The 27279-nt window shown below is 34.0% G+C and overlaps 1 protein-coding gene across 1 annotated transcript; it reads left to right on the forward strand.

The window, feature by feature from the left end:
- Window positions 1-852: 852 nt before the first annotated feature.
- On the forward strand, window positions 853-9724 carry LOC126773666 (ankyrin repeat and zinc finger domain-containing protein 1-like). The gene is made up of 11 exons (XM_050494727.1): window positions 853-1132; window positions 1272-1481; window positions 1846-2006; window positions 2086-2364; window positions 2441-2663; window positions 3274-3403; window positions 4254-4560; window positions 5300-5460; window positions 5642-5783; window positions 6044-6196; window positions 6653-9724. The coding sequence occupies exons 1-11, from the start codon at window positions 1009-1011 to the stop codon at window positions 6791-6793; spliced, it is 2031 nt and encodes a 676-aa protein (XP_050350684.1). The 5' UTR covers window positions 853-1008; the 3' UTR covers window positions 6794-9724.
- The last annotated feature ends 17555 nt before the right edge of the window (window positions 9725-27279 follow it).

The following is a 27279-nucleotide window of genomic DNA, read 5'->3' on the forward strand; positions in this document are numbered from 1 at the left end:
TTAACATTAATATATTGTTTGCATAGTAAAACATTGCGTGATTGCATATTACTTTTAAATAATGAATAACATCAAAATGTTATATTCTTTTCAAATTACTTTAGCTCTAATGCCATACACTCTTAGCATATATTTTTCTGCGGGTGCTCTTGCATGTTTCACTGAGAGCACTCGTGTGAGAAGTCAAGTGATGAGTGCGACCCTGTACACATTCGTTAGCGCCAGTACGGCAATCAACAACCGACAGGATACTGACGGGCTGGTCCATTTTTGCCCAAAGGATCGGAATTGCGATTCAGAAAGCAAATGCTGCTTGCAGTCTTGCTAGCATTCCACGTGGTGATAATTTATACATTAACTATTTGTAATTTTTTTATATATTAATAATTCTTATAAAAATATTGATTTATGAACTGTAGTATTTATTGTCGGTTCATAAAAGAAATTTTTTGAATGTTGGTGAAGTTGATACAGACCTTAGGAAGTAAAATTTAACTGGATTTATGTAACTTGGAATAATGTTGTTTTATAAACAAATATATTAATCTAAATCAATTTGTTGTAAATAGCCAAATTTTAACCAAATCGCATGTAATATATAATTGTAAGATTTGTTTATTTTTACTTATCCTGCTATTGGAATGGACTCTACTTATTATTATGGAATATACGATTTAGTAGTTAAGCCGATTCAAAGACGATTTAAATGAAAATCGACTTATACCAAACAGCAACAGGTTCTTTACTATTTTTACTTTAAACGTCAAAGTTGTCAATTTACAACTTCACCGTTCACATTACGAAAACTAATTGTCAATGTCAAAACCTTCAAAACAATTTTTGTTCGTGTATGTAAGGTTATATTATTGTCAAAAATAAAGGTGTTTAATTCGAGCCTATATTGCACAACATTTTTAAATTTATTCATTACATTTCGTATTAGTGCTTGTACGTGACGTAAAGGACGTAATATTATAGATAAACGTACAGTTGAATAAGTATGTAATAATGGCTACAAAAACTGATATAGTAAAACCTAAAACTGTTAGAATTTTTGAATCGGATCATTTCGAGAGATTGCTCAATGGATTGCAAGTAGCGGCATGCATGCTGACTGAGTCGCATCAAGTTGGTAAGTCAGTTATAAAAAGTAATATACCTGCACAATTTCTCTTTGTAATTTAAATATTATTATGAATTATATATTTTTTAAACAGCAGGTTAATCCCAATATATTGTCACTTATTAATTTATTATTAAATCTCTACCAGTGGACGAGGCTAGTGTGCTCAAGCGTCTCAGAGCCTTAACCATCAATGGGCCGTCAGATGGTAACAGCTGTTCCTGCTGTGGAGTTGGGCCATTTGAATCTCGCATGCAGCAGACGGCACATTATAAGCAACATTGGCATACACATAATTTAAAGAGAAAATTGTTTGGAAAGGCTCCATTGACTTTAGGACAGTTCAATTCAAAACAAGGTAAGAATAAAAATGATGTTATTAATCTTTTTACACAATATATTATATGTATTGCCATATTAAAATTAATTTATTTTAATGTGTGTAACATTCTATTAATTTAGGTTATTTTTTCCATAATTCTTCATAATATGGTAAAGAACACATAATATTCAGCATTATTATCCTATTGTAATTCATATTATTTTAAGCCACTTGTGTAACTATCATTGCGATTGAATTTAATTAACTTTAAGCAAGGATTTAATACGAATAATAGTACCCACTAGACTATAGTAGTATTGCATTAGTATTGCATTACGGCACTTGTAATAAGTTAGACCTTATTATGACTGCCTTAATTGTTTTTATATATTAATTTTAGATGACTCAAGTGTATCGGGCAGTGATTCTGAAACTGAGGGGAGTGGGTCCAACCCCGCAAGTGATCTCTTTGCCGCGGCTACCAGACACTGCAAAGCTTTCTTTACTAATCAGAAGAAGCAAGTGTTTTGTATTTACAGATGTGTATTGCATCATAAAAAGGTAGCATTTTTTAAATTATTCTTATAATTTTTTTTTTAAAGTTCTAAAAAACATTATAAATGCTCTTATTTATTTGTAGGAGGAGCTCTCAACCGATGGTGAAGGAATTGCTTGGGTCGAAAGATGTCAACGACTAACCAGACCTGGTTATCAAAGATGGGCTATTCTAATGGTATCTGGTGGTCACTTTGCGGGTGCAATATTTTCGGGTGGTATTGCCGTTCTTCATAAAACTATGCATTCATATGTGACTCGTAGAGGCCAGGGTCAGGCACAGATATCAAGGGACCAGCATAGCAATGCCCCTCGGTCTGCTGGTGCTAGTCTGAGGCGATATAACCAAGCACAATTTTTGGAGGTAACAGATTGGGTGTGCATAATTTCAATTTTTGCGGAGATGGGTTATGTTTTAATTTCTTGCTTTATTTTTTTAGCATGTCCAAGAAATCATATCTGGGTGGACAGAAGATTTAAAAGGGTGTTCACTTATTCTATACCGAGCTGTTGGACCAACAAATCAAGCTGCTCTCTTTGGGAAGAATTCTCCATTGAATAGAGATGATTTGAGAGTAAGAGTTCTGCCATTCCCTACCCGGAAGCCCACTTATAAAGAAGTGAAGAGGGTACATGAAACGGTTGCGAGTATCGAGGTGTATGGTAAGTTGAAATGTACACAAAGTACATTAAAAATAAACTTAAGGTAATGTTTTAAAAAATTGTATTTTGTATTAAGTACATACTGTATCATAAAGCTGTTATTTGTATATTAGAATGAGTGCTTATAATTGATAACTACGATAAATCATAACCACTCATTCGTTTTCAAAAATTTGATTTTTTGCTTAGAAAAATTAATGTATTGGAAGTATTTTAATTTTTTAAAATCAAAAATATTTAAGATAAAGCCAATTTTACTCATGATGAGGTGATGTTCACCTCAGGTGATATTGCTATTTATTAAATATGAATAATGAATATTGTAGACATAAAAGCTCAAAGAATATTTTCAAAGTATGTTGTTTTTCTTTATTTATAATATTTTTAAGCAGACAAGCAGATGGGTATATAACCTGATGCTAAGCAGTCACCAGTTTTCAGTGGTTATTTACGTATGCTACCATATTAACTATTCCTTACATCACCAATATTGGAAACTAGGATGTTATGTATTTAGTAGAATATGTGATGAGGGTGACGCCTACCCAAACAAAGCCCTACAACTAAGTTATAATTATAATAGAGATGTTAATATTAATTAAATTTTCAGATACAATGGAATTATTCCAAAAAGCGCTAATTGCTTCAACCACTAAGACAACCACAAAATCAAACTCGGACACTTCTGTTGACCGCAGTAAAAAAACTCCAAGCAAACCAATTGATAGAGCTAAGTCTAGGTACAATATATAGATATTATTATTTTTTTGTCTGTCTGTCATTTTGATTACTATTATTATTATAGTATTGATAATTGAATAGCTGAAAGTGTAATAAAATAAAATATTATTTTGTATATTGTCTATGGCAGGTGTTAAGAAAATTAAATATTATTTTCAATACTGTCTATGGCAGGCATAAAGATCAATAAACCTTGAGCTTGAATGGACTTAACACAATTGTTCGAAATAATCTGTGGTATTTATTATGGATTCATGAAATGATGGAAATTTGAATGTCAATTGTGAAAGTTGTTATCAGAAATTCGGAAGCAAAAATCACTAATAAAGATATAATTATCAATATTAATATAATATAGCAGAACTATTAGCAAATCGCAAGGCATATTATGTATATATGGTTTGTTTATTTTTACTCCTCATGCCATTGTCTTATATTTTAGATTATATGATAGATTTTTGTCGAACAATGTTACTACAATTTGTGATAATATTTTATTCCTGAGTGCTATAAATTATTTTTACAGTAACAGCCTGTTAATGTCCCACTGCTGAGCTAAGGCCTCCTCTTCCTTTTTGAGGAGAAGGTTTGGAGCTTATTCCACCACGCTGCTCCAATGCGGGTTGGTGGAATACACATGTGGCAGAATTTCAATGAAATTAGACACATGCAGGTTTCCTCACGATGTTTTCCTTCACCGTGAAGCACGAGATGAATTATAAACGCAAATTAAGCACATGAAAATTCAGCGTCAGTTAAGATTCACGCGTTCTAACCACTAGGCCATCTCGGCATTTAACTCAAATTATTTTTATACCATGCATAATAGACTTTTATATATATTCACAGAGAGCGAGCGCCACGTGAGCTCCCAACACAATTACTATCGAGCGAAGACGAAGGTCCGAGTTTCATAGATCAAGAAACACCTGTAGGATGGATAAAGACTCTTTCAGAGCAATGTACGAACGGCGTCATTAGTAATTCTAGAAAAGATCTTCTAAACAATGTCTCGGGACGAAGTAATTCGTCTGAGAGCGAAGAGGAGAATGTAGTGAAGAGGAAAGATCATGTAAAGAAGAAGAAGAAAAAGAAACCGGATGATAGTAAGCCACTCAAAAACGTCTCGTCTAAAGTATCTGCAAATGTTAAAAAGGTGGGTTACATGTGAAATTCATTAATTTAACTACCTATAAAACTACCGTACTTTTTTGTCAAGAGTTATTAAATAAATAAATAAAATAGTTGAACAAAGGAATATTTAGTTACTATTTTATTAATAAATTTCTGAATAATAAAATAACATAATAAAAATCTAGTAAGTAATTTTGACAACCGTTGTCGCATGAAAATACTATATATATAAAAAGATGTCATATATATATATATATGTATATGACATCATATATATCATGACATCTTTTTGCGCATACGGCGTAGTTTTAATAGTGGAACTTTTTGCATGGTTTTGGCATGGTTGTAGAAGTACCAATACATACATAAATGACCTGACTTATAAACGTTGCTTAGCGGATGTTTAATTAAACACTGATATATCTCTTTCTGTCATTATTGATTTGACATTCGAAAGAAGAAAACAGCACTGTTTATAATTAGTATTAGTAAGTCTTAAATCGAGAAGGTTCATTTTTAGATATTGTGAATGCTGAATAAACATCTCAAGGGTGTTGCCATGTTTATATTGTCAGGCACAAGTTCATGCTGCTAACAAAAAATAAAATATGTAAATGTCTCGTAACTGGTGAAATGCTTTATCTACTTGTTTTTTAATACGGCCATTTTTTTTTTCAATATCTGTGACAACTTGGAGTTTTTATGACTCTTCCAATTGTACTTTAGGCTGTATCTTTATAAGTGTTTTTCTGGTGTTGCAGATGTGGAAAATGATATCAGATAAGGAGTTCAACTCATTAGAGACTATCCTGGAAAGTTTCGAAGAGAACGAATTGGAAGCAGCTTGTAACATGCAAGATCCCGTGGACGGCAACACCGCGCTACACAAGGCCGCCATTGCCGCTAAACCGGATATGGTTACGTAAGTGCTGCAATTATTAAATTTTAACTTGATATATATTTATTTTTCATTTGTGTAATATTATTGTGTTTAACATCTGGGCATATAATTCTGTATTCTTTTACAAAGTTTATAAAAATCTGATGTAGATAAATTGCCTATTCTATTCATTGTTTTGAAAGCAGTTTGTACTTGTTCTCAGTAAGCTGCTGGAAGCGGGCAGCGACCCGTGCGTGCGCAACGCCCAGCTGCAGACGCCGTACGCGGCCACCACGCACGCACACACGCGCGTCGCCTTCCGACTGTTCCAGGCCACCTTCCCGGACAAATACAACTATAACAAGGTACGTCACTAGCCACCCATGTGCAGAACATTTTTTTTATAAAATAAATACCAATAATAAATAAAACCGTCTTTAAAAAAAAAGTTGTCAAAATGTTAGGATATATGTTTTTGTTGGTAAATCCAATTTAGTTGGCAACACTATAGTGTCTTAAAATAAAAAAATCTACCATTCTTATCACTCAGTATTACCAGTTTGAAAAATAAATTTAACATTTATTAAAAATTATGAGCTTTCAACATTTCTAATTTTATTTTCAGTCACAAATACCAGGCCCCGTGACACCGGAACAGTTAGAGCAAGAAAAAGAGAAGAAAGCTCAACAGAAGAAAGCGAAACGTCAGCGTGAGAAAGAGAAGCAAGCCGAGAAAATTAAGATGAATAAATTTTTGCAGATGGATGACTCTGAAAAGGTAAGGTCAAAAATATATGTTATGTAGCTGCATAATATATGGAATATGACCAGTAAAACTGTAATAGCTGCTAAAATAAGGTGACAATACAATAAAAGAATTAGACGTAATGCTTCAGATAGAATGTTTTTAAAGTATTTGAGAGAGATAAATTATTTTTTATCTATAGTAGGCACCAATACATTCCGCAAAATGTGTATTGAATAAAACCGACTCGTTGGCGTTTCGCGTACACTACATTGCTGCTTGCTATATATTGTTACAATAATAAGGAAAAAATATTTTATTAACGACTGTCTGATATGTTTTTTATTTATTTTATTCTATATTAAAATATAAATTCTTTCATTTTCGAAGATTCACATAACCGGGCACAGTGATGCTCTAATTTTTTATTTTATATAATACATTGGTGTAATACATATGAATATTGATGCAAAATATATTTTGTTTCAGATGAAAGCTGACGTCTTGAAATGTTTTCTATGCGCCGCTAATTTACCGAAGGATCCATTTGAATACAATAGTTATAAATTTTGTTCGATAAAATGTCTCCAAAATCATAGAAATCTACGACCATTGCAAAAGAGCGCGTGATGTAATAATAATGTAACTTAATTTTTACATATAATTAGGGCTCGCTTGCATTTAATACTGGGTTTGATTAAAATTTGAAACAATTTAGTAATTACTCATTGTTAAGTATAATAATGTGAAAACAATTATATTTTTAAAATTCGTAAACCATTTCTCAGTTTTATCGCAATTCTAAATATATTGGAGTTTTAGCTCTGGAATTAAACCCAGGGTGGGGCCAATGAAAAATTATTGGCTTTTTCTATCAAGAATTTCTCAATAGCTGCCTGGTGTTTGGCTATTATCAGTGACTTGAAAGCATGGCACTTGATTTATTTTATCTATTAGGAGAGCCAGTAGCATTGTACAATATACATTAAAAAACCACTGTGTGCAAAAAACTATGAACGCCAAGTACAGCTTTATGTATAACTAATTTAATTTAATTTACTAAATGTAATATATTAAATAATAGGAAGTTTACACTTTTCTCGTTAATTTAAGTGTGTGAAACGGCCAATTACAACAACTTATTTGACGAGCCGGTTGGCGTGGTTGGTAGATACTTGCCTTTCACGCCGGAGGTTGTGGGTTCGATTCCCACCCAGGACAGACATTTGTGTGCATGAACATGTCTGTTTGTCCTGAGTCTGGGTGTAATTATCTATATAAGTATGTATTTACAAAATGAAAGTAGTATATGATATACTAATATCAGTTGTCTGGTTTCCATAGCACAAGCTTTGTACAAGCTTAATTTGGGATCAGATGTCCGTGTGTGAAAAATGTCTCAGGATATTACTTATACAATAATATTATTTACTGAAATCTCCGAAATGCGCTGTATATTCAAGTACAAGTTATTAGTTGATTTTTCAGATAGTGAACCTAAGAAGTCCAAAACATACAATATTCATAATAATTATAATACCAGTTTTATATTTGTATTGAAAACAACCAATGTTATAAATATTTTGTAGTATTAACTGCGCTTATAAGTACATTAGTAATAAGTACATTCGACCGAGTCGAAGAGTTAGAAACGGTCCAGTGCTTAGAGCATTACCTTGACCGAAGATTGTGAGTTCAAACCTGGGCAAACAATACTGTGTTTTAATGTGCTTGATTTGTTTTAATTTATCTCTCATTCTAGTAATTCTAATTGCGATGTGTGTCGATTAAAGTAGTTTTAATTATTTCATTTGCGTCTTTGTTATACGTGCCGATATGGCCTAGTGGTTAGAACGCGTGAATCTGCATCACTGAATTTTCATGTGCTTAATTTGGTTTTTAAAATTCATCTCGTGCTTGACGGTGAAGGAAAACATCGTGAGGAAACCTGCACGTGTGTCTAATTTAATTGAAATTCTGCCACATGTGTATTCTACTAACCCGCATTGGAGCAGCGTGGTGGAATAAGTTCCAAACCTTCTCCTCAAAAGGGAGGGGAGGCCTTAGCCCAGCAGTGGGAAATTAACAGGCTGTTACTGTGACCTGTGTCGATTAAAGTAGTTTAATATAAAGGTATAAGGTGTGACCCACCATGCTATTGTGAGGAACTACATGTGACATTTGATACCATTGACTATATTAGTAATTTCAGCGGTATTCAGAATCTTCTCAACCATGGATCACAAGGCTACAATTAACGCACAGTTGTTTCAACAAAAAACATAAAAAAAACTGTAAACTTCAACTAGACAGTTCTAGTTTAGTAAATGTCTGTTATAGATTTCGTTGTTCTAGTTTCAGACTTGAGGCTGAGCCAGTATATTTTGTTTGGGTTTTTTTTCTTTTTTGTGGCGTGTATCTACGCTATTTGAGCACAAGTTTTGGGGTTTTCTGTCAAGACATATTTAATTTAGATTGTGACAGTTAACACTCTCGTGCCGTTCTCCCGTCGTATTGGATTGCGAACTTTCCTACGCCGAGAATGAGGGAAGTGCATAATAATCGTTTGCGTTCACATTGGTACTCTTTTACTGCGCTCTCCACTTTACACTCAGAAAGACTATACACTCAGTATACTTATTTTAATATTAAATTTAAGAAAAATATTGAAATATTATTAATTTTTTAAGTGGTTATTTAGTGTGTTAACATTGAGTTAAATAACTCGTGTGGTTGTTATTGCTATCGCTGAAAGTGTGCCTAATTTATAAAATGGGGATAAATATAATTTTTTATTAATATATGGTGGATAAATAATTTAATATTCGAACAATATTGATAATATGATCGTTATTTATTTAAAATATAAAATTATTACTTCAATGCAATATTAATGTTATATTGAATAGTGACTTTATATAATATATTTATTTTTAATCGAAACTTTTATTATCTGTATTGGTGTATTTCTGAAATGTGAGTAGTATGCCAGTACTTACAGTCAGGCATGGGAACATAATAACATCAGTTTTAGTTTAGAGCTATAGTATAGTCAAGCTAGCGCTTGACTGTTATCACACTTGACACAAAGTGATGATACACTTTAAGATGGAGCGCGCTTGCCTAGAATATGCCTATTCACTTTAGACTTGAAGGTCTATTGTATTATAAGGTATATTGTAGGTGGTGGGGAAAACGGAGGTCGGGAGGTATTCCAGAGTTTTAAGTCTATATAAGTGAGTATTCAAAATCGTTTCGTATGTGTCTTAGATGCGTCAATTACGTACGGGTGCAGATATTAACGATAAAAAACAGATGTTTTTTTTATATTATAAGATTAATATAAAGTTACCACCGGTTTGGAATCTACCGAGAAAAACCGGCAAGAAACTTGATAATTATTATTTAAACAATTAAATTACATAGTTAGGTTATCACCAAATGAAAGGGTTTACTTATAAGTGATGGATGTAATACAATAGCATACATGTTTTAATATAAGTGTACTTAATGAAATAAATATAATTACTTGAAGCAAATGCACACTGCCCTGATGCTGAAATAAATATGTGTCGTGAGAATTTTGTTTTATTTTCATAAAGTGAATGCTACAAAATAAAAACAAATGCGTCTGTAAGTTCAAAGAAGTTTATATCTACAAAAAACATACAAAAATCGAATTCGCGCCACCAATATTTTAAATCCGGTTTACTATATTCAAAAAACCGAATCGAAAAAAAACCGAAATCGAATCGAAGCGTGATCGTTGCCGTTTTTCCGTTTTCCTATTCTTTTATTAAATTATCATAATAATTATGTGATTAAAATATCATAAAAGTTAACAATTAAGTTTGATTTTGACATAACTGTATAATATGTCATATATAACATATTATCGGTTCGGTTCCGATTTTTCATAAATACAGATGATTCAAAATTGGATCGGAATTGAATCGGGAACGTATCGTAATCGTTATAAATTAGTAGAATTCGGGCCCAGTTATAAACAGATCAATGTTCTAGTTGCCAGATTAAAAATGTAACCGTACCGTAACCGTAACAGCCTGTGAATGTCCCACTGCTGGGCTAGAGGCCTCCTCTCCTCTTTTTGAGGAGAAGATTTGGAGCTTATTCCACCACGCTGCTCCAATGCGGGTTGGTGGAATACACATGTGGCAGAATTTCAGTGAAATTAGACACATGCAGGTTTCCTCACGATGTTTTCCTTCACCGTAAAGCACGAGATGAATTATAATCACAAATTAAGCACATGAAAATTCAGTGGTGCTTGGCCGGGTTTGAACCCACGATCATCGGTTAAGATTCACATGTTCTTACCACTGGGCCATCTCGGATTAAAAATGTAGAGTATTATAATGTTTAATATTAAAAGTGACAGACATTCGTCTAAAATAATAATTCGTATAACACCTTATATTCAGTTTTATAAAATAATTGAGCCTTACTCTTAAGAAAAGCCAATCATTTTTTTTCGGACTTAACCAGCCTATACGTATTTTTTTTCGATAAAGTTAATAGCTTTTTTTTTATAGAATAGGAAGGCGGACCAACGCCCATAGACATTGGCATTGTAAGAAATGTTAAACATCGCTTACATCACCAATGGGCCACCAACCTTGGGAACTAAGATGTTGTGTCCCTTTTGCCTGTAATTACACTGGCTCACTCACCCTTCAAACCGGAACACAATAATACCAAGTACAGCTGTTTTGCGTTAAAATAACTGATGAGTGGGTGGTACCTACCCAGACAAGCTTGCACAAAGCTCTACCACCAATAATTTTACAGCTTAACTAGATCAAAGCTACAACCACTCACTGGCATCGTAGGTTTCCATTTTTACCCTTACACATAAAAGCGTCACTTTCCGTCTTCCAAAGCGCGAAGTTTTTTTTTCGAATTGACCTGTTGCTGTTGGCTCAAATGGCCTCATCAGTGTCAACGGGTGAGAACTCTGTGGTAAACGTGTTGGGTTCGATCGTGAACGTTCCTGGACTTTCATAATCATTAAGATTTTTTTAATACTAAGGAATAATTAAACACAACGTTCTGAATTAATAAGCATGGCGTCCGACTAATTAAATGATCAACGTTTGTCATTTCAAATCTGATCACTTCTTATGTGATTGAAGAAAGAAACGGTCATCATATTGTTTATGAGGGTAAGCCCTTTATGTTGATAACAAAACATGTCAAATGATGTCATTATCATTAAAAAAAATTAAGAGTAGTGTTACGAGTCAATTTGGCGTGGTGATGTATCATATCGGTTGGTTATTTTGTTGTTCAAACTCATTTCAAATACCTAAGTACTTAAAAATATTTTCAAACATTTAATAGTGGTATCGACTACATATAAAAAAATCGTATTTGAGTATAATAAAATATAAGGGCAGCAATTAAATGATTATGGACTAGTTGCATTGTTTTATCACTTTCCTTCTTTATTTGCAATCCCATTAGTTAACGATTATTTTATTTTTGCATTTGTTACAATTGTTTTCAGAGACTTTCGTCAATTTTGTACGTTCGCTGAAGTACAGACGACAGCCAACCGACAGAAACAACGTAATTTTCAGTTAAGAATTAAGCTAAGAGATAAATGGTATCTATGGTAATAGGATACCTATTGTTTCTATTTCAAAGCCAATCAGCTTAGTGCACGCCGCTGATAACGCATGACTCCCGTGACGTCATTGTAGGTCGGCAAAAATGACTTCATCTCGGAAAAATGCATAGGAGATAAGTTATTGGCAAAAACTAGTTTCTTAATAAATGCGAATCTGATTAAAATATTAAGAAAAAACAAAATGCAAAAGTCAAAATTTACGGATCGTTTGTTAACGCAGTAAGAAAAAAATCGTAAGCCTTGAAGCAAAAAGAACGGCTTCAATCAACCAAGCCCCGGATTTAAGACTAGACCTACAAGTTACCGACCTAGAGGCCCCGGAAGCCGAGGGGCCCCACCCAGCCAAACATAATATAATATTAATCTAACCGTTTCGGAATGGGGGCTCAAATGTCAAAGTGCCTAGGGGCCTTGAATCTCTAACTCAATCCTGGCCTGCAGTCAACCATACTAAAACGTTGTAAGTTGTTGTGCGGAGAAATGGTTGATCGTAAAAATAACTTAGATAGATAAGTATTCTATAAATATTCCGTGACAGTGACAAACAGCTTAGAACCTCAAACGTCGATCTTAAAAACATAAAAACATTTACCTATATTAATCCTTACAAAATATATATGTTTACCTATATATATTTAAGGTATTGTTCGAAATTAGATATAATTAATGAAATATATTATTGTCATTACAAAAAAAAAATCGATATAGAACGACTCCAAAGCATTATCATCTACATTTTAAAGTAACACATATCTTATTATTATTAAAATATACATTAAGATAACTATGTAAATTTGATTAATGTCCTTTTTTTTAAATCAAATTTAAAATAGTACCTCCCGATCCCGACCGGACGCAAAGCTGCCCATAATGCAGGCCGCATTTCCACGCTGTTCGGCAATGGACAACCTCTATGTCAAGTAGGACCCGGAGCGACTGTCAAATCCCTTTTCTCTAAAGCGACAGCCAATCTCCCTGATTAGAAATTGATTTATTTCGCTCTTTGTTTAATGTCTTGGTTTATTTATCAATATTCTATTTACCTACGTATATACAGTCGTTAAGATAACACATAGACCCTACTCACACGTAGCTTTGGCGGACTGTTAGGCAAGCGTGCTACATCCTAGACCGTGTCAATGCTTAAATCACGCAAGTCAATATACTGGTGGTAGGGCTTTGTGCAAGCTCGTCTGGGTAGGTACCACCCACTCATAAGATATTCTACCGCAAAACAGCAATACTTAATATTGTTGTGTTCCGGTTTGAAGGGTGAGTGAGCCAGTGTAATTACAGGCACAAGAGACATAAAATCTTAGTTCCCAAGGTTGGTGGCGCATTGGATATGTAAGCGATGGTTGACATTTCTTACAATGCCAATGTCTAAGAGCGTTGGTGACCACTTACCATCAGGTGGCCCATATGCTCGTCCGCCTTCCTTTTCTATAAAAAAAAAAAAAAGTCAAACGCTTGCCGTGTTTGCCTTGCATTAAGTGTAAAAAAAAAAAAACTATCTTATGAAAGATGAGATGAGATTATATACAATTTTTAGTAGTTTTCACATATTCCTAATAATTTTAAAATGTAATTTTTATTAGTACATTGGTAAATATTAAACAGTCGAAAGAGCCGAATAAAATAATAAGACAAATATTTTCGATCATGAATATCGTAGCACTTGAAATGCTAAATTCGTGTTTACCATGCAGGTTATTGTTGGGTCGTATCGATAGGAAACCTGCATGTATTCTAAGAATTTCAAATCCATGTATTTCCGGATCCGGTAACCCCAATGGAGTAGCGGGGGTAAATTGAACTATATAGCCTTCGTTAACGTAACAGAATACATCTTACTGGTGGTAGGGCTTTGTGCAAGCTCGTCTGGGTAGGTACCACCCACTCATCAGATATTCTACCGCAAAACAGCAATACTTGATATTGTTGTGTTCCGGTTTGAAGGGTGAGTGAGCCAGTGTAATTACAGGCACAAGGGACATAAAATCTTAGTTCCCAAGGTTGGTGGCGCATTGGATATGTAAGCGATGGTTGACATTTCTTACAATGCCAATGTCTAAGAGCGTTGGTGACCACTTACCATCAGGTGGCCCATATGCTCGTCCGCCTTCCTATTCTATAAAAAAAAAAAAAAAATAATATTAACGGACTCTACTTTGTTTCTGTATAAATTTCTTGTTTTATTTTATTGATACATTGCGTGTCTGATTGTTTTATAATAATGTATTATGATTTGTTTACTTACATTGTAATCTAATACACCTAGACATGCTATCAAAACGAGTTTCATGGCGTTTTTATTATGAAAATTGTTTTCCAAAGTTGACAAACCATGATAAAATACAAAACCCATGGCCACTTACTAATGTCATTGAAACTTACGTTTACAATGACATTAGTAAGTGGCATGGGTAAATAAATACGATTTTTATAAATAAATTGCAAAACCAATTTCAATAATGAAAAACAGTTGACCGATTACCGAGAGTTGGCTTATATATATAATATTATTTTTTAAGTGTCAATGTCTATTGACAAAAGTGACCACTTACCATCAGGTGGCCTAATTGCCAGTCAGTCTACCTATTTGAAACAAAAACAAAAAAATCGGAATTTACGAATTTACACGAATACTTTAGAATCTATTTTTTTTAAGTCAACCGTGTAACGAATTATCCTATTTTACAATCTGATTAGTTTGCTTTTAAAATAAGTTGCCATGGTAGCGTGCGTACTTTTTTTAAAGTCGAGTGACACACATCTTAAAATAAAATAATCTATAAACTTTGACCAATATTTGAAACAAAATTATTTCTTAAACTTTAGTTACCTATTTATAGTTACGGGCCAGCAAGGCGGGGGCGGCTAGTGCAAAACATTCTTATAATATATATTATAAATATATACTAGCCCTCGTCGCGTTTGGACTACCACTTACCATCAGGTGGAGTGTAGTCATTTGCTTTCCCGGTTTTTATAAAAAAAAACAATTAAGTACGTACTAGTCGCTTGACCATTATATATAACATAAAAATACATTTTTTTTATGTTAGTAATAAAATAATAAATAATGTTATGGATACGTAATATATTCAAATATACAACGCCTGACTTCCCACGGTAAATTAAGGATTTGATTTTTTTTCATAACAAGAATGTATTTTGTTTGAGAACATCAGAGTACTAAAAACCTTTCTATTTATATTTTATTTTATAAAAGTTTTATTTACGTAACAGGACGAACTCTTCCAGATCCAATTACCCAGGCTACTATCAGCCACTCTCTATTTACGTTTTTCTTATGTATTTATTTTTCTTTTAATATCTTCGGAACCGTCTCCTGCCATAATTATATAAGAATCATTTTTTTATCATATCATATAATTTATTTACTTAATTTATTTTGATATGTGCTTAAAGAAACTGTTATTTCATTTACCTCTTATCGTTAAATCACATTTTTAGTGTTGTTTTATATATAATACAGCCTTTTAGTCTAGTGGCTTTATATAAGGCCAAGGCTTACTTGTGGTAGAACTTTGTGCTCTTCTGGGTAGGTACCACCCACTCATCAGATATTCTACCGCAAAATAGCAGTACTTAATATTGTTGTGTCCCGGCTTGAAGGGTGAGTGAGCCAGTGTAATTACAGGCACAAGGGACATAAAATCTTAGTTCCTAAGGTTGTTGGCACATTGGCTATGTAAGCGATGGTTAACATTTCTTAGAATGCCAATGTCTAAGGGCGTTGGTGACCACTTACCATCAGGTGGCCCATATGCTTGTCCGCGTTTCTATTCTCTAAAAAATAAAAAAAAGTAAAAAAAAATATCCCGAGGTCCTGGTTTAAAAACCCGGGTCGGGCCAGTAAAAAATATTGGGTTTTTCTGTCGAATTTCTCAGTAACTGCCTCGAGTCTAGAAGTTGGAAGTGGAAGCCGTTGATCCTGCGTATGAACTCTTTACGTGTCGGATTGCCATGCCATCGGATTATGGGAGAGAGGGAATAGACAATGCATCAGTGGTGCACACACGTGTGCACTAAAATATGTTATGCGCAGTTTCTCTTAAGTTTGACCGCTGTGGCCATGAGGAGATCATCATCATCATTAATGTTAATGTAAGCGGTCTTTAATAACAATAGAGTTTCAATTTAAATATCGCAAGTTACTGTGTTATAACGCGTTGAATCTAATGCTTTAAAATTTTTATTTACATCTAATTACCCTTGTACATGAGTGGGGGTAAAAATATATGGATAATATAATGAGATATTTAATTTTGATAACCAGAAGCTGGTAGCTCTGGAATCGTCTTTTTTATAGAATAGGTAGGCGGACGAGCAAATGGGCCACCTGATGGGACGAGTAAGTTTTTCATCACTGCTCATAGACATTGGTATTGAAAGAAATGTTAACCATCGCTTACATCGCCAATGCGCCACCAACCTTGGGAACTAAGATATTATGTCCCTTGTAATGTAATTACACTGGTATATTTTCCCTTCAAACCGGAACACAACAATAATAAGTACTGCTGTTTTGCGGTAGAACATCTAATGAGTGGGTGGTACCTACAAAGACGAGCTTGCACATAGCCCTACCACCCGTAAAGTCTTTAAAATTTTGAACAGAATAATTAAAATTTTGTACAAAAGAAGACATGGAACACTTGCTGACATGCCTGGAGACAATAAGCCTCTCCTTCGGACTTGCGATCAATAGAGTCAAAACCAAGATGATGATCGTGGACCGTGCTGAACTGAATCACCCAGATATCTCTATGATTTCCAACTGTGAAGTAGTCCAAAGCTACGTGTACCTCGGCTCCACGATCACAAACACTGGTGGATGTGAGGACGAGATGCAAAAGAGATGTGCTATCAGAAGGTCTGCTGTTGATAGGCTAAAAAGAGTCTGGTGCAACCGCAATATAACAAAAGCCACCGAAGTCCGGCTGATGAGAAGCCTGGTCTTCCCTATATTTCTTTATGGCGCAGAAACATGGACAGTTCGACAGAAAGACCGACGCAAAATTGACGCACTCGAAATGTGGTGTTGGCGGCGACTGCTGCGGATCCCTTGGACAGCATTTCGGAGTAACATCTCGATCTTGGAGGAAATAAAAATCAAAAAAAGACTCGTCGACTGTGCAAACATGAATTCTCAAATACTTCGGACACATTGTTCGAAATGAACTCTCCATGGAACGACACGTTGTCCAAGGGCAAGTGGAAGGCAAGCGGTCGCGCGGTCGAGTACCTAAGCGATGGACAGACATTATAAAAGCTGCAACACAGACCTCCATAGTCCAATGTGCTAGAGATGCTGAAGACTGCATCAAATGGAGACACATAGCGGGGGCTACATTAGCCAAAAATTATGCGTCATCGTCAACCACGACCACTCTGTCAAGAGCGAACGACTGATGAGAGAGAGAATAATTTGAGTGCTCATTAATATATTACTTGTTGGTAAGGCTTTGTGCAACCCTGTTCGTATAGATACAATCCATTCATCGCATATTCAATGACTAAACAACAATACTTGCATACAGCATTGTTGTGTTTCTGTTTGAAGGATGAATGAGAGAGTGTTAGTAAAGGCACAAGTGACGAAACGTCTAAGTTCATAGGGTGAGTGGCACATTGGCGATATAAAGGATGGTAAATATTTCTTACAACGCCAGCGTCTATGGATAGTGGTGTTCACTTACCATGAGAAATCTTTCCAAAAATCAGCTTGAATTTTATATTTATTTATTAATAAATGCAAAATGATATTAATAATAAAAAGCATTCACTATATCAGCTGTTGCTATCTCGGATTGTTTATATCATTTACGTTATTAGATTCAGTTCTTTCAAACAAAATGTTATTCATTCGCGATGAAACCATTCGGAGCGGCAATTTTCTCTCTGGCCACGTTGATATAATTAATAATTCTACGTCCATGTAAGCATTAACACTGATGATCGAAGTTAGTTCAGCCAGGGCACGGATTTGTTACGCTGCGGAATTATATCCGCTCATATGGAGATTAGTCCCCCGATTATCATTATTATTTCCCTGTGTAATTTCTCATTGAAGTTTTGGAATGTTTAATTAAATTTGTTTACATTCTATATTTGTTTTATTCAAGGTTAGGTTTATTCGAACTTATTTTTTGGTCAACTCGGGATTACCTGAAAAATAAACCTTATTTGCCTTTATGTTGGTATATCTTTTTTGGTTGGTATGTCTTTGGTAATTTGTTAAAAAAAATCATTAAATATGTTTGTGTCAAATAGATACATTTTTTTCATAAAAGCTGAGATGGCCCAGTAGTAAGAACGCGTGAATCTTAATCGATGATCGTGGGTTCAAACCCACCATTATAATTCATTCAGTGAAGGAAAACATTGTGAGGAAGCCTGCACGTGTCTAATTTCACTCAAATTCTGCCACATGTGTGTTCCACCAACCTGTGTTGGAGCAGCGTGGTGGAATAAGCTCCATATCTTCTCCTTAAAAAGGGAGAGGAGGCCTTAGCCCAGCAGTGGGACATAAACAGGCTGTTACTTTTACTTTAGATAGATAATTATTTTTTTACGAATTAAGGATAATATTATCATATTTTTTAACAATATGAATATGATAACGAACAAATTATGATAACGGACGTGAGTAACGTTTTACTCCGCCATCAATTGAAGGACCACTCGACCCGAATTCGAAGTAATGAGAAATCATTCATTAAAATAACTACGGTTATAAACACAAGTACAAAGGTACAACAGATATGAAAATCTATATATATATATATATATATATATATATATAGTCCGGTGCTTAAAACGCGTTTATCTAGAGTTTAAATCAGGGCAAGCACCGCTTATTCTCATGATTTTAACATCATGTATACCTAACATTTCAATTTATATAAATTTTGTCCCTTTACATATTAATAATGCAACTTAAAAATACATTAAAAAAATAAGTGACATGAAGGCTATTTCATCTCTCGCCAAGAGAATCAGAAGTTTGATTCAACGGAGAAATGTTGCCACCATTCCACGCGGTCGGGATCTGTTAAATAGCTAGTATTTTTAATATTGATTTTTTTTTTTCACACACGGCCATCTGTTTCCAAATTAAGCCTTTACAAAGCTTGTGCTATGGGAACCAGACTACTGATACTACGTATACTATGTGATATACTACATATACTACTTTTCTTTTGTAAATACATACTTATATAGAAATATATACATTTTTTTACGCTGGAAAAACACATTACGCGTTTCCCCCACGGGAACAGTGGTGGGGGGGGGTTGTGGGACTCGGGTCTGAGGCACCGAATGCGCCCCTAAGATCGGAATACTCACTCAAAACCAGCGATACCTTTTCCGTCTTAACGAGGAGCGCCACGGGATCGCTTGCGCATGCTACCACGACGCTCTGACGGGTGGCCTGCCTATGCAGGCCTTTATTATCTAGGGGGATTACCAGAGTATCGAGAACCCCCCTAGTCCCGGCGATGCCTTTTGCGGCGGAGGAAGAAGGTGCGTATAGCGCCTCATTCTTCTTCCGATCTTCTTCGGCAGAGCAGGTTTGCAGCGGCTTTCTCTTCCCGCTCGCGCTCCGCGGCCTCCTTCTGCGACATCATATTTTCACAGAAGGAGACCATTTTCGACCAGCACTCCTCGCTTCCGAGCATCGCGTTGATAATGCTCGGCAAGGAGAGGTCTCCGCCGACAACTGCCACCAGGGAATGAGTCTGGGGCCCCCACGCGGCACGCTCCGTCAGGGTGTGTTGCGCCGTGTCGATTGGCGCACCACACTCGTGGCACGAAGGTGACATTTCCCGCCGCGCTATTTTGTGCATATACTTATTTAAAACCATAATATATAAAAATTAAAAAAAATGTTACATAGGAAGAAACTAACATCTAAGATATAGGCTCGGTCTAGTTTAGATTTTAGGGTTCACCGAATAACACCTGTTTCCCACAGTTGGAAAGGCTTTTCTCCTCTTGAGAAAGCGATGGGAAGCTTATTCCACCACGCTGCTCCAATTCTTTTTTTTTTTATAGAATAGGAAGGCGGACGAGCATATGGGCCACCTGATGGTAAGTGGTCACCAAACGCCCTTAGACATTGGTATTGTAAGAAATGTCAACCATCGCTTACATAGCCAATGCGCCACCAACTTTGGGAACTAAGATTTTATGTCCCTTGTGCCTGTAATTACACTGGCTCGCTCCTCCTTCAAACCGGAACACATCAATAACAAGTACTGCTGTTTTACCCACTCATCAGGTAGAATATCTGATGAGTGGGTGGTACCTACCCAGACGAGCTTGCACAAAGCTCTACCACCAGTGACTACACTACTACACACAGTGACAGTGGCACCAATTCGACTAACATTGGAGCAACAGTAAAAATATACATACATTTTCCATAATGAATCAATCATTTTAATTATCTTTTAGAATGTTTTATTTTAATTATTTTCGTGTGATCTTTTGTAAAGTTTCAACATTGTAACTTATTAAACTGAAAGCATTGTGCCGTTGGTTCCATGTGGGTGAAACCGCAAGGGGACTGTCAAAACAATATTATGTTTTTTGTTTTGTATTATTCTCTGATGTTTTTAAGTGCTTACTATAAAACTAACATAAATATATACTTTGAAATAAAGAAGAAATACAGATAATTTATATATACAGATTGGAATTTTTATATTTATATAAGAGATATTATTTACTTAAATCATATTAAACTTTGTTTATGCTTTAGGTAGGCGGACGGGCAAACCGGCCACCTCATGGTTAGTGATCATTACCGCCCATTGACATGGTGATTTAAAAGTGGTGATAGAAAAGTTTCTACTGTAATTGAAAGTGATCTTAAGGCATTTTTATGCATAAGGTATTTTCCACGATAATTATGATAACATAGGGTTGGTCAAAGACGTGGCTGTCCAGTGCGACGCTGTTGTCTTTTACTAAATAAAAAAAGTGTTCCATAATTTATTCGATGTTTTCGATTACAACACAATGACTTTTCATATATATTAATAATGTAACGCCACGCCACATGCCGAGTCAAGCCATGCCACGACATAGTCCGCCAAACCCGCCTGTGACCATTAGTGACGTCACATCCGACTGTCAAGTGGAAAGAATTAAATACACGATCCACTCATTTCGAAACTTCATTCGCTAGTTTATTCAAGAGAGACTATCGCTCACAGAACCCGAACAACAGACTATAGAGAGTGTCGTGTGAGTGAAAAATATATAGGTAATTAATAAAAAAATACATTGGATATAATACTATTCGTTATTGCCTCCCATTTTAAGAAATATCAAAAATATTTTAATAATAAATATAACTTAAATATATAAATTCAGTTACCATTAGGTCAGTAATTTATTTATAAAAAGTAATATAAAAGACCCAGGGTGTCCAAATTCATACAATATTTTTCATGCAACTCACGGTTGATAATGAAAACCTGGCAAAATAACAGATTAAATTCCTGTTTTGTTTTGTCATACAAAAGTTTGAATGTATTTAAATATTTGTAAAAAAACAACGGCATCTGTCCAAATTGACTTTAGCATATTTTTTTCTAGAAACGTAATTCGCATCAGATTATTCGTACATATGTGAGTTTTATTTAAATTTATTTTATAACAATTTCATTCATTATCAATTTAGGTATGACAGTAATGCTATTATGTAACAACGCATTTCATTATTTGACGAGCTGGTTGGCGTGGTTCGATTCCCACCCAGGACAGACATTTGTGTGCATGAACATGTCTGTTTGTTCTGAGTCTGGGTGTAATTATCTTTATAAGTATGTATTTACAAAAGAAAAGTAGTATATGTAGTATATCAGTTGTCTGGTTTCCATAACACAAGCTTTGTACAAGCTTAATTTGGGATCAGATGGCCGTGTGTGAAAAATGTTCCAGGATATTATTATTATTATTATTACTCACGCGTGAAACGTTGACAAACTTATGTTGATATATTTTGGACCCGAGAAAGCAAAAAGTAAATTATAATCACAACTACATAGGATCGTAATTGAAAAGAAATAAATTAGAAGGACATGAATATAGCCGACTTCAGCGCAGGTACATATGTCTACTGATTCTGAAAGAACATGTCGATTCAAAGGTTTACTCGGGTAACCGTGAAATACGTTCCCAATACACGCTTTGGCCCCGAATCAGGGTCCCCTTTGCCGCCGCCGGCGTTGTGGGAATTCATATTTTGTTATATCCTGGATTCTGTCGCCGCGACGGGGTTCAACGTTCCGTATGATAAGTATATTTGCATATAATTTTAATATAAACATTCGAATTTCAATATGTTGGGCGGGTTGTTTTTATTTGTCATTCGACCGTTCTGATAGCTTAGAAATAATGTAAAATTAAAATTTATTTATAAATAGTAATGACGAATTCCTTTTTTTAATTTTATTCTTCACATCATCTACAGGCTTAGTTTTAAATGAATAGAAAATATAAATAATATTATACGAAACTATAGTATATAATATACGGATCCGCTGTAGGTACATGGGACATAACGTTTTTGTTCTCATTGTGGCGCAATGAGGATGTTATGTATATTCACTTACCGTTCTAACCGAAACACAACAATACTAAATATAGCTGTTTGGCGGTAGAATATGTAATGAGACGGTGATGCCTACCCAGACGGGTTTACACAGAGTACGGCAAAGTGAAACAACCTTACATCGAGCAAAAAATATACTTAAATAATCGTTTCATTCACAAAATATATATATTAGAGTTTTTCTTTAATTCAATTGGAATGAATATAATATAGGTAGGCGTTGTCCGTTTTGAAACTTTAATGTAATCTTGAAACGTGAAAGTTTAAAGTTTTTGGCTTTGAAGAAAATAAATTCAACTTACAACTTTATAATATTATTGATAGATTATAGCTTACTATATTTACACTAATAAAAGAAAATACTGGAAAGATAAAAGTCGCCTATGTTTTATTGCGCAAATATTTTATGGCACTGTCACTTCAATGAGAAATTGCTGGAATAATTCTTTCTGTCGTACAAGGTATATCTAGTTCAATATTCGACTCGCAATGTTTAAATAATTATATTTAATGTCGCGAGGATTGGTCCGTGTATTATAATCGTTAGTACGCTAATTTTATATATAAAATAGGGGCTCGTTCCGACTTCTTAGGATTTAAATTCATATAAATCAACCTCTTTCATTTTTTATTTGTGAATAATCCCTTTTTATTTAACTTTTTATATAACTGACTATGCTAAACTACTAACTATGCTAAATTTAAAGTCAATCGACCTATAGTTTCGGAGATCTCGTGATGAGTTAGTCAGTGATATTTCGCTTATATACAGAGATATATTTATACAAAAATATATATTTGTGAATCTGTTTGAGTTCAATAGGTTTAATTATCAATTTATTTATACTAAAGATAATTATTTGTTTTTAGGAATACAGTCGAGCAGGCGTGTCACTTAGCAAGTGGTAGCTTTTACTCATAGACATATGCACTGGGAGAAGTATAATTTACTCGGACTTGCACTATCAATTATAATGCGAACAGAAATGAATGTCTTATTTAAACGACTACTCAAAAAAGGAGTATAATGTTTTCAGGGTTCATGTATTTACATATGTGAGTTTCTTTATTTCACTATAACTTTGAAATTGGAATGAACTAGATGTGTAGGATATCGTTAGAATCCCGAATGAATTTTTGGCAGGGCAGTCGTATTTTTTAACTTTTGACATCGTCATAATTATTTATTATTATTGGCCACATAACAAGATATTTATTAGGTAAGGTAAATCTACATAAATATGTATATTCTAATTATTTACGTTATATTTTTAAGACAATTTAATAAATGTTATTTTTTGAGTCATTACTCCTCAAATTTAACTGTCAAAAATGAATAAAATGTTACTACTGGGCTTCAAAGATTAGATCGAAAAACTGCATTGCGTTTCAAAATAAGAACGATTGGGCTGTATATGTCTATGGTATGTCTACAATCTTTGGGAAAAAGGGAGCACAAATAAGTCAGGCTTCGCGCCAGACAGGAAAAGAGATAGAGGCGAACTAAAAAACCTCTTTTAAAAAATATATGAGATTTAAATTTTAAAAGTAATGAATTTGGAAGTAATGGGAAGTCTTTTGCCCGGCAGTGCATAGACAACTAATAATAGTATAAATATAAGATAATAAACTTGTATTGCTATGTGGATTTAATACTACCAGACTATCTCAGTTCAAAAATAAAACGCAATAATTTTATTGTTTGAATGTTACTCTTAAGTCAAATTATGAAAACTTAAATAAACAAGAAAAGTTTTAAAATGTTTCATGATCACCTTAAAGTTGTTCATATTTAATAAAAAATAAATAAAAGAAAAGACGTGGAAAATTGAGTTGTTTTATTGTTTAAAAGAAATTTTATACGCTACAGTTTTATTCAAATTTAATAGTTATATTGATTGACGTGACAACTTTCGGCCGTACTTATAAACGTTGCAGCTGCTTAGTTAATGACTGATTTCGCTCTTTTTGTCATTATTGATTTGATATTCGAAAGAAAAAGGCATTCTTTAATCGCCCCCTAAACAACGTTCATGAGTAAGGCCGTTTATGCCTAATATTAAAATATTGTTGTTATTATATAATCAATTTGAATATCTCTTAATCGGTTCTCTAAATTCTTACAAACCTTCATCAGAAAATAAGTCTATAATACATTGCATTGCGATTTCGGCGTTGTCGGCAGAAAATCTAAATTTAGATGAATTCATTGCCTAATAGCATTTTGTAGTACTGAGTAGCCAGCCATGTCCTTCTCGCAGGTGGAAACCCCCTTAAGGAGTAATTGAAACCCAATTTACTGAGCTGTCCTATTTTGGTGCAACAGTTCTGTATCTTATTTACTTGCCTCTCAGTGTTGGTAATATATATAAGAACGAGATGAATTACAAAATAAATTAAAGTATTATTAGCGCAAAAATAACGTAGTACTGTTATGTGCGCCAAAAAATAGATGATTTGCTTGATTCTTTGAAGCATAGTGTGAGACAGTGTTAGATACAAGGGACCTAACATCATGAAATCCGTGGTCCGTACCAGGCGACACTTTAGCGGGGGCGGCATTTCATATGTACAGTAAAAAATTACAATAATATGCAATATTGTCAATGAAATTTTTATTTGTTTTTTTTTTACACATACACACATACACATACACTCTTGTATGTAGTTCATATGTCAACAAAACCTCAATTTCACTTTTCAGGTTAGTGTTTGAATAAGAGTATTATTTTTACAATGCGCCAAATATTTTATATTTAAGTGCAAAAGTGGTGGTAAATTTGGGACCCGCACCGTGTGCTATAGACCTATGCTAAGCCACTGTTTCATATGTTCAAATGTTGTGTCTGGTGTTATAACTAAAACCACTCCTGCTTCTTATAGAGTTGGTGGTGTCGTGCCCGACACCACCTTAAAACTCATAACTAATATAAACTTAGAACTCATTCCATCAGGTGGTCGATTTGTTTGTCCATCTATTAAAAATAAAATAGAATAAAAAGAATTAGCACAGCAAGAAAGTTGACTGTGTGAATTTCAGCCAGTTACCTTAGTTTGTAATAAATTTTTAAATAACGAATTTAGATAAACAATACGATAAACGTTTTTTTAATTAAAAAAAAACACAAGACATTTTTTATTCGCACAAATTCTGAAAATTAACTACTAATTAGGCACTTGGTGTATAAAAGTCTGGCTTTACGTGGCTGGATTTTACTTCCATACTTTCATCTTGACATGAATTTCATTGCCGTTTTCATTGTTACGCCTACTTCCTTGCTAGTGCCCACTTTGAAAAAAAGCAACGTTTTTTAAGCGATGTAAATTACTTTATTCCAAAAAACATGGAGTATTTTCGTGTATTCGAGCTGTATTACCACTTTTGTAGATTGTATGGATATCAAAGTGAGAAGATTCTTAACGTATCTTGAACCTTTTATTTGAATTCATTTGTATTGTAATTGTGTAATATATTACACTATTTTATATGATACTTGGTTGTTGGGCAAGCCCATCTGGGTGGGTACCATCCACTTATCATATGTTCTACCGCTAAACGAAAAATAATCAGTATTGTTGTGTTTCGGATTGAAGTATCGGGTAAGTCACAAGGGATATAACTCCTTATTGGCCAAGATTGGTTGCACCTTCATGAAATAAGGGATTTTTAATATTTCTTACAGTGCCAATGTGGCCAATTTACTAGTATGCTTAAAAGTGGGTCAAATTTTAAGCCAGTTTCAGACAACCAATAGAGATGAATTTTTTGACACACATTTGGTGTTAGCGAGATTAAAAAAGTATACAAGATTTAATTCCTTTCAGTACATAAAACATTTTTAACATTTCAAAACATTTTTATTATTTTTTTATATTATATTTTATTAATATTGCATAATAATAAATTCAAAGGTATTACATTATTTAGTATTCATCTGTTGACTAAAGTAAGTGATAATATTTTAATAAATTATTATTTTTATTTTATTTCGATTTTTATTTTCTTGATTCAAAATTTGAAAATATATTTTATAACTTGTATACACAAGTGTAATACTTACTCTATAGTGGTTTAGCTGGCCAGAAATTCTCGGTAGTCCGGCATTTGGAAGTTTGCAGTGTTTACACTCCCGTGCCTCGGAAAGCACGTAAACTCTAACTCGCGCCTGAACTGTTTCCAGCAAAAAGAACAAAATCGCATATTGCATAACACCTTGAATTGACTGGTTTTATTAAAACATTATTTAGAAGCTTTAATTTTCATTGAGTTTTAATTGTTTGAAATTTCATTTTATAACCAGAAGGGATTTGCTGATTTAGGATTCTCAGTCTGTAAATTTCGTTTAAAATGAAACGCTGCTACAAAAACATGATATGTTATTAAAAAAAAAAACAATTTTTTTAATTTATAATTAGTAGGCGAACTGAAAAACGGGCCACATAGATGATAAGTGGTCCCACACCAAAGACATTGGCACTGTATGAAATTAACCATTCCTTGCATACCCAATGCACCATCAACTTTGGAAACTGAAAAGTTATTTATTCGATATAAAGATATGTATTTTTTTTATTATAGCGATCTGTTTATTACCTAGAAGCTATTACCTCACTACAATGCATACTCTTACACACTTTAAAACAATTCGCTTTACGCGTGATAAAACTATAATTAATTATGTAAAAACTCGATAATATTCATAGCGTTTAAAGGCACTTTGACGATAACTGGGATGGGCAGACCGAACCCAGATATGTTTTAATACTAATAATTTGATTTGTACTTGCATGGACTATATTGTTATCGTT

The sequence above is a fragment of the Nymphalis io genome, chromosome 15, assembly GCF_905147045.1.
Source record: "Nymphalis io chromosome 15, ilAglIoxx1.1, whole genome shotgun sequence".
Lineage (NCBI taxonomy): Eukaryota > Metazoa > Arthropoda > Insecta > Lepidoptera > Nymphalidae > Nymphalis > Nymphalis io.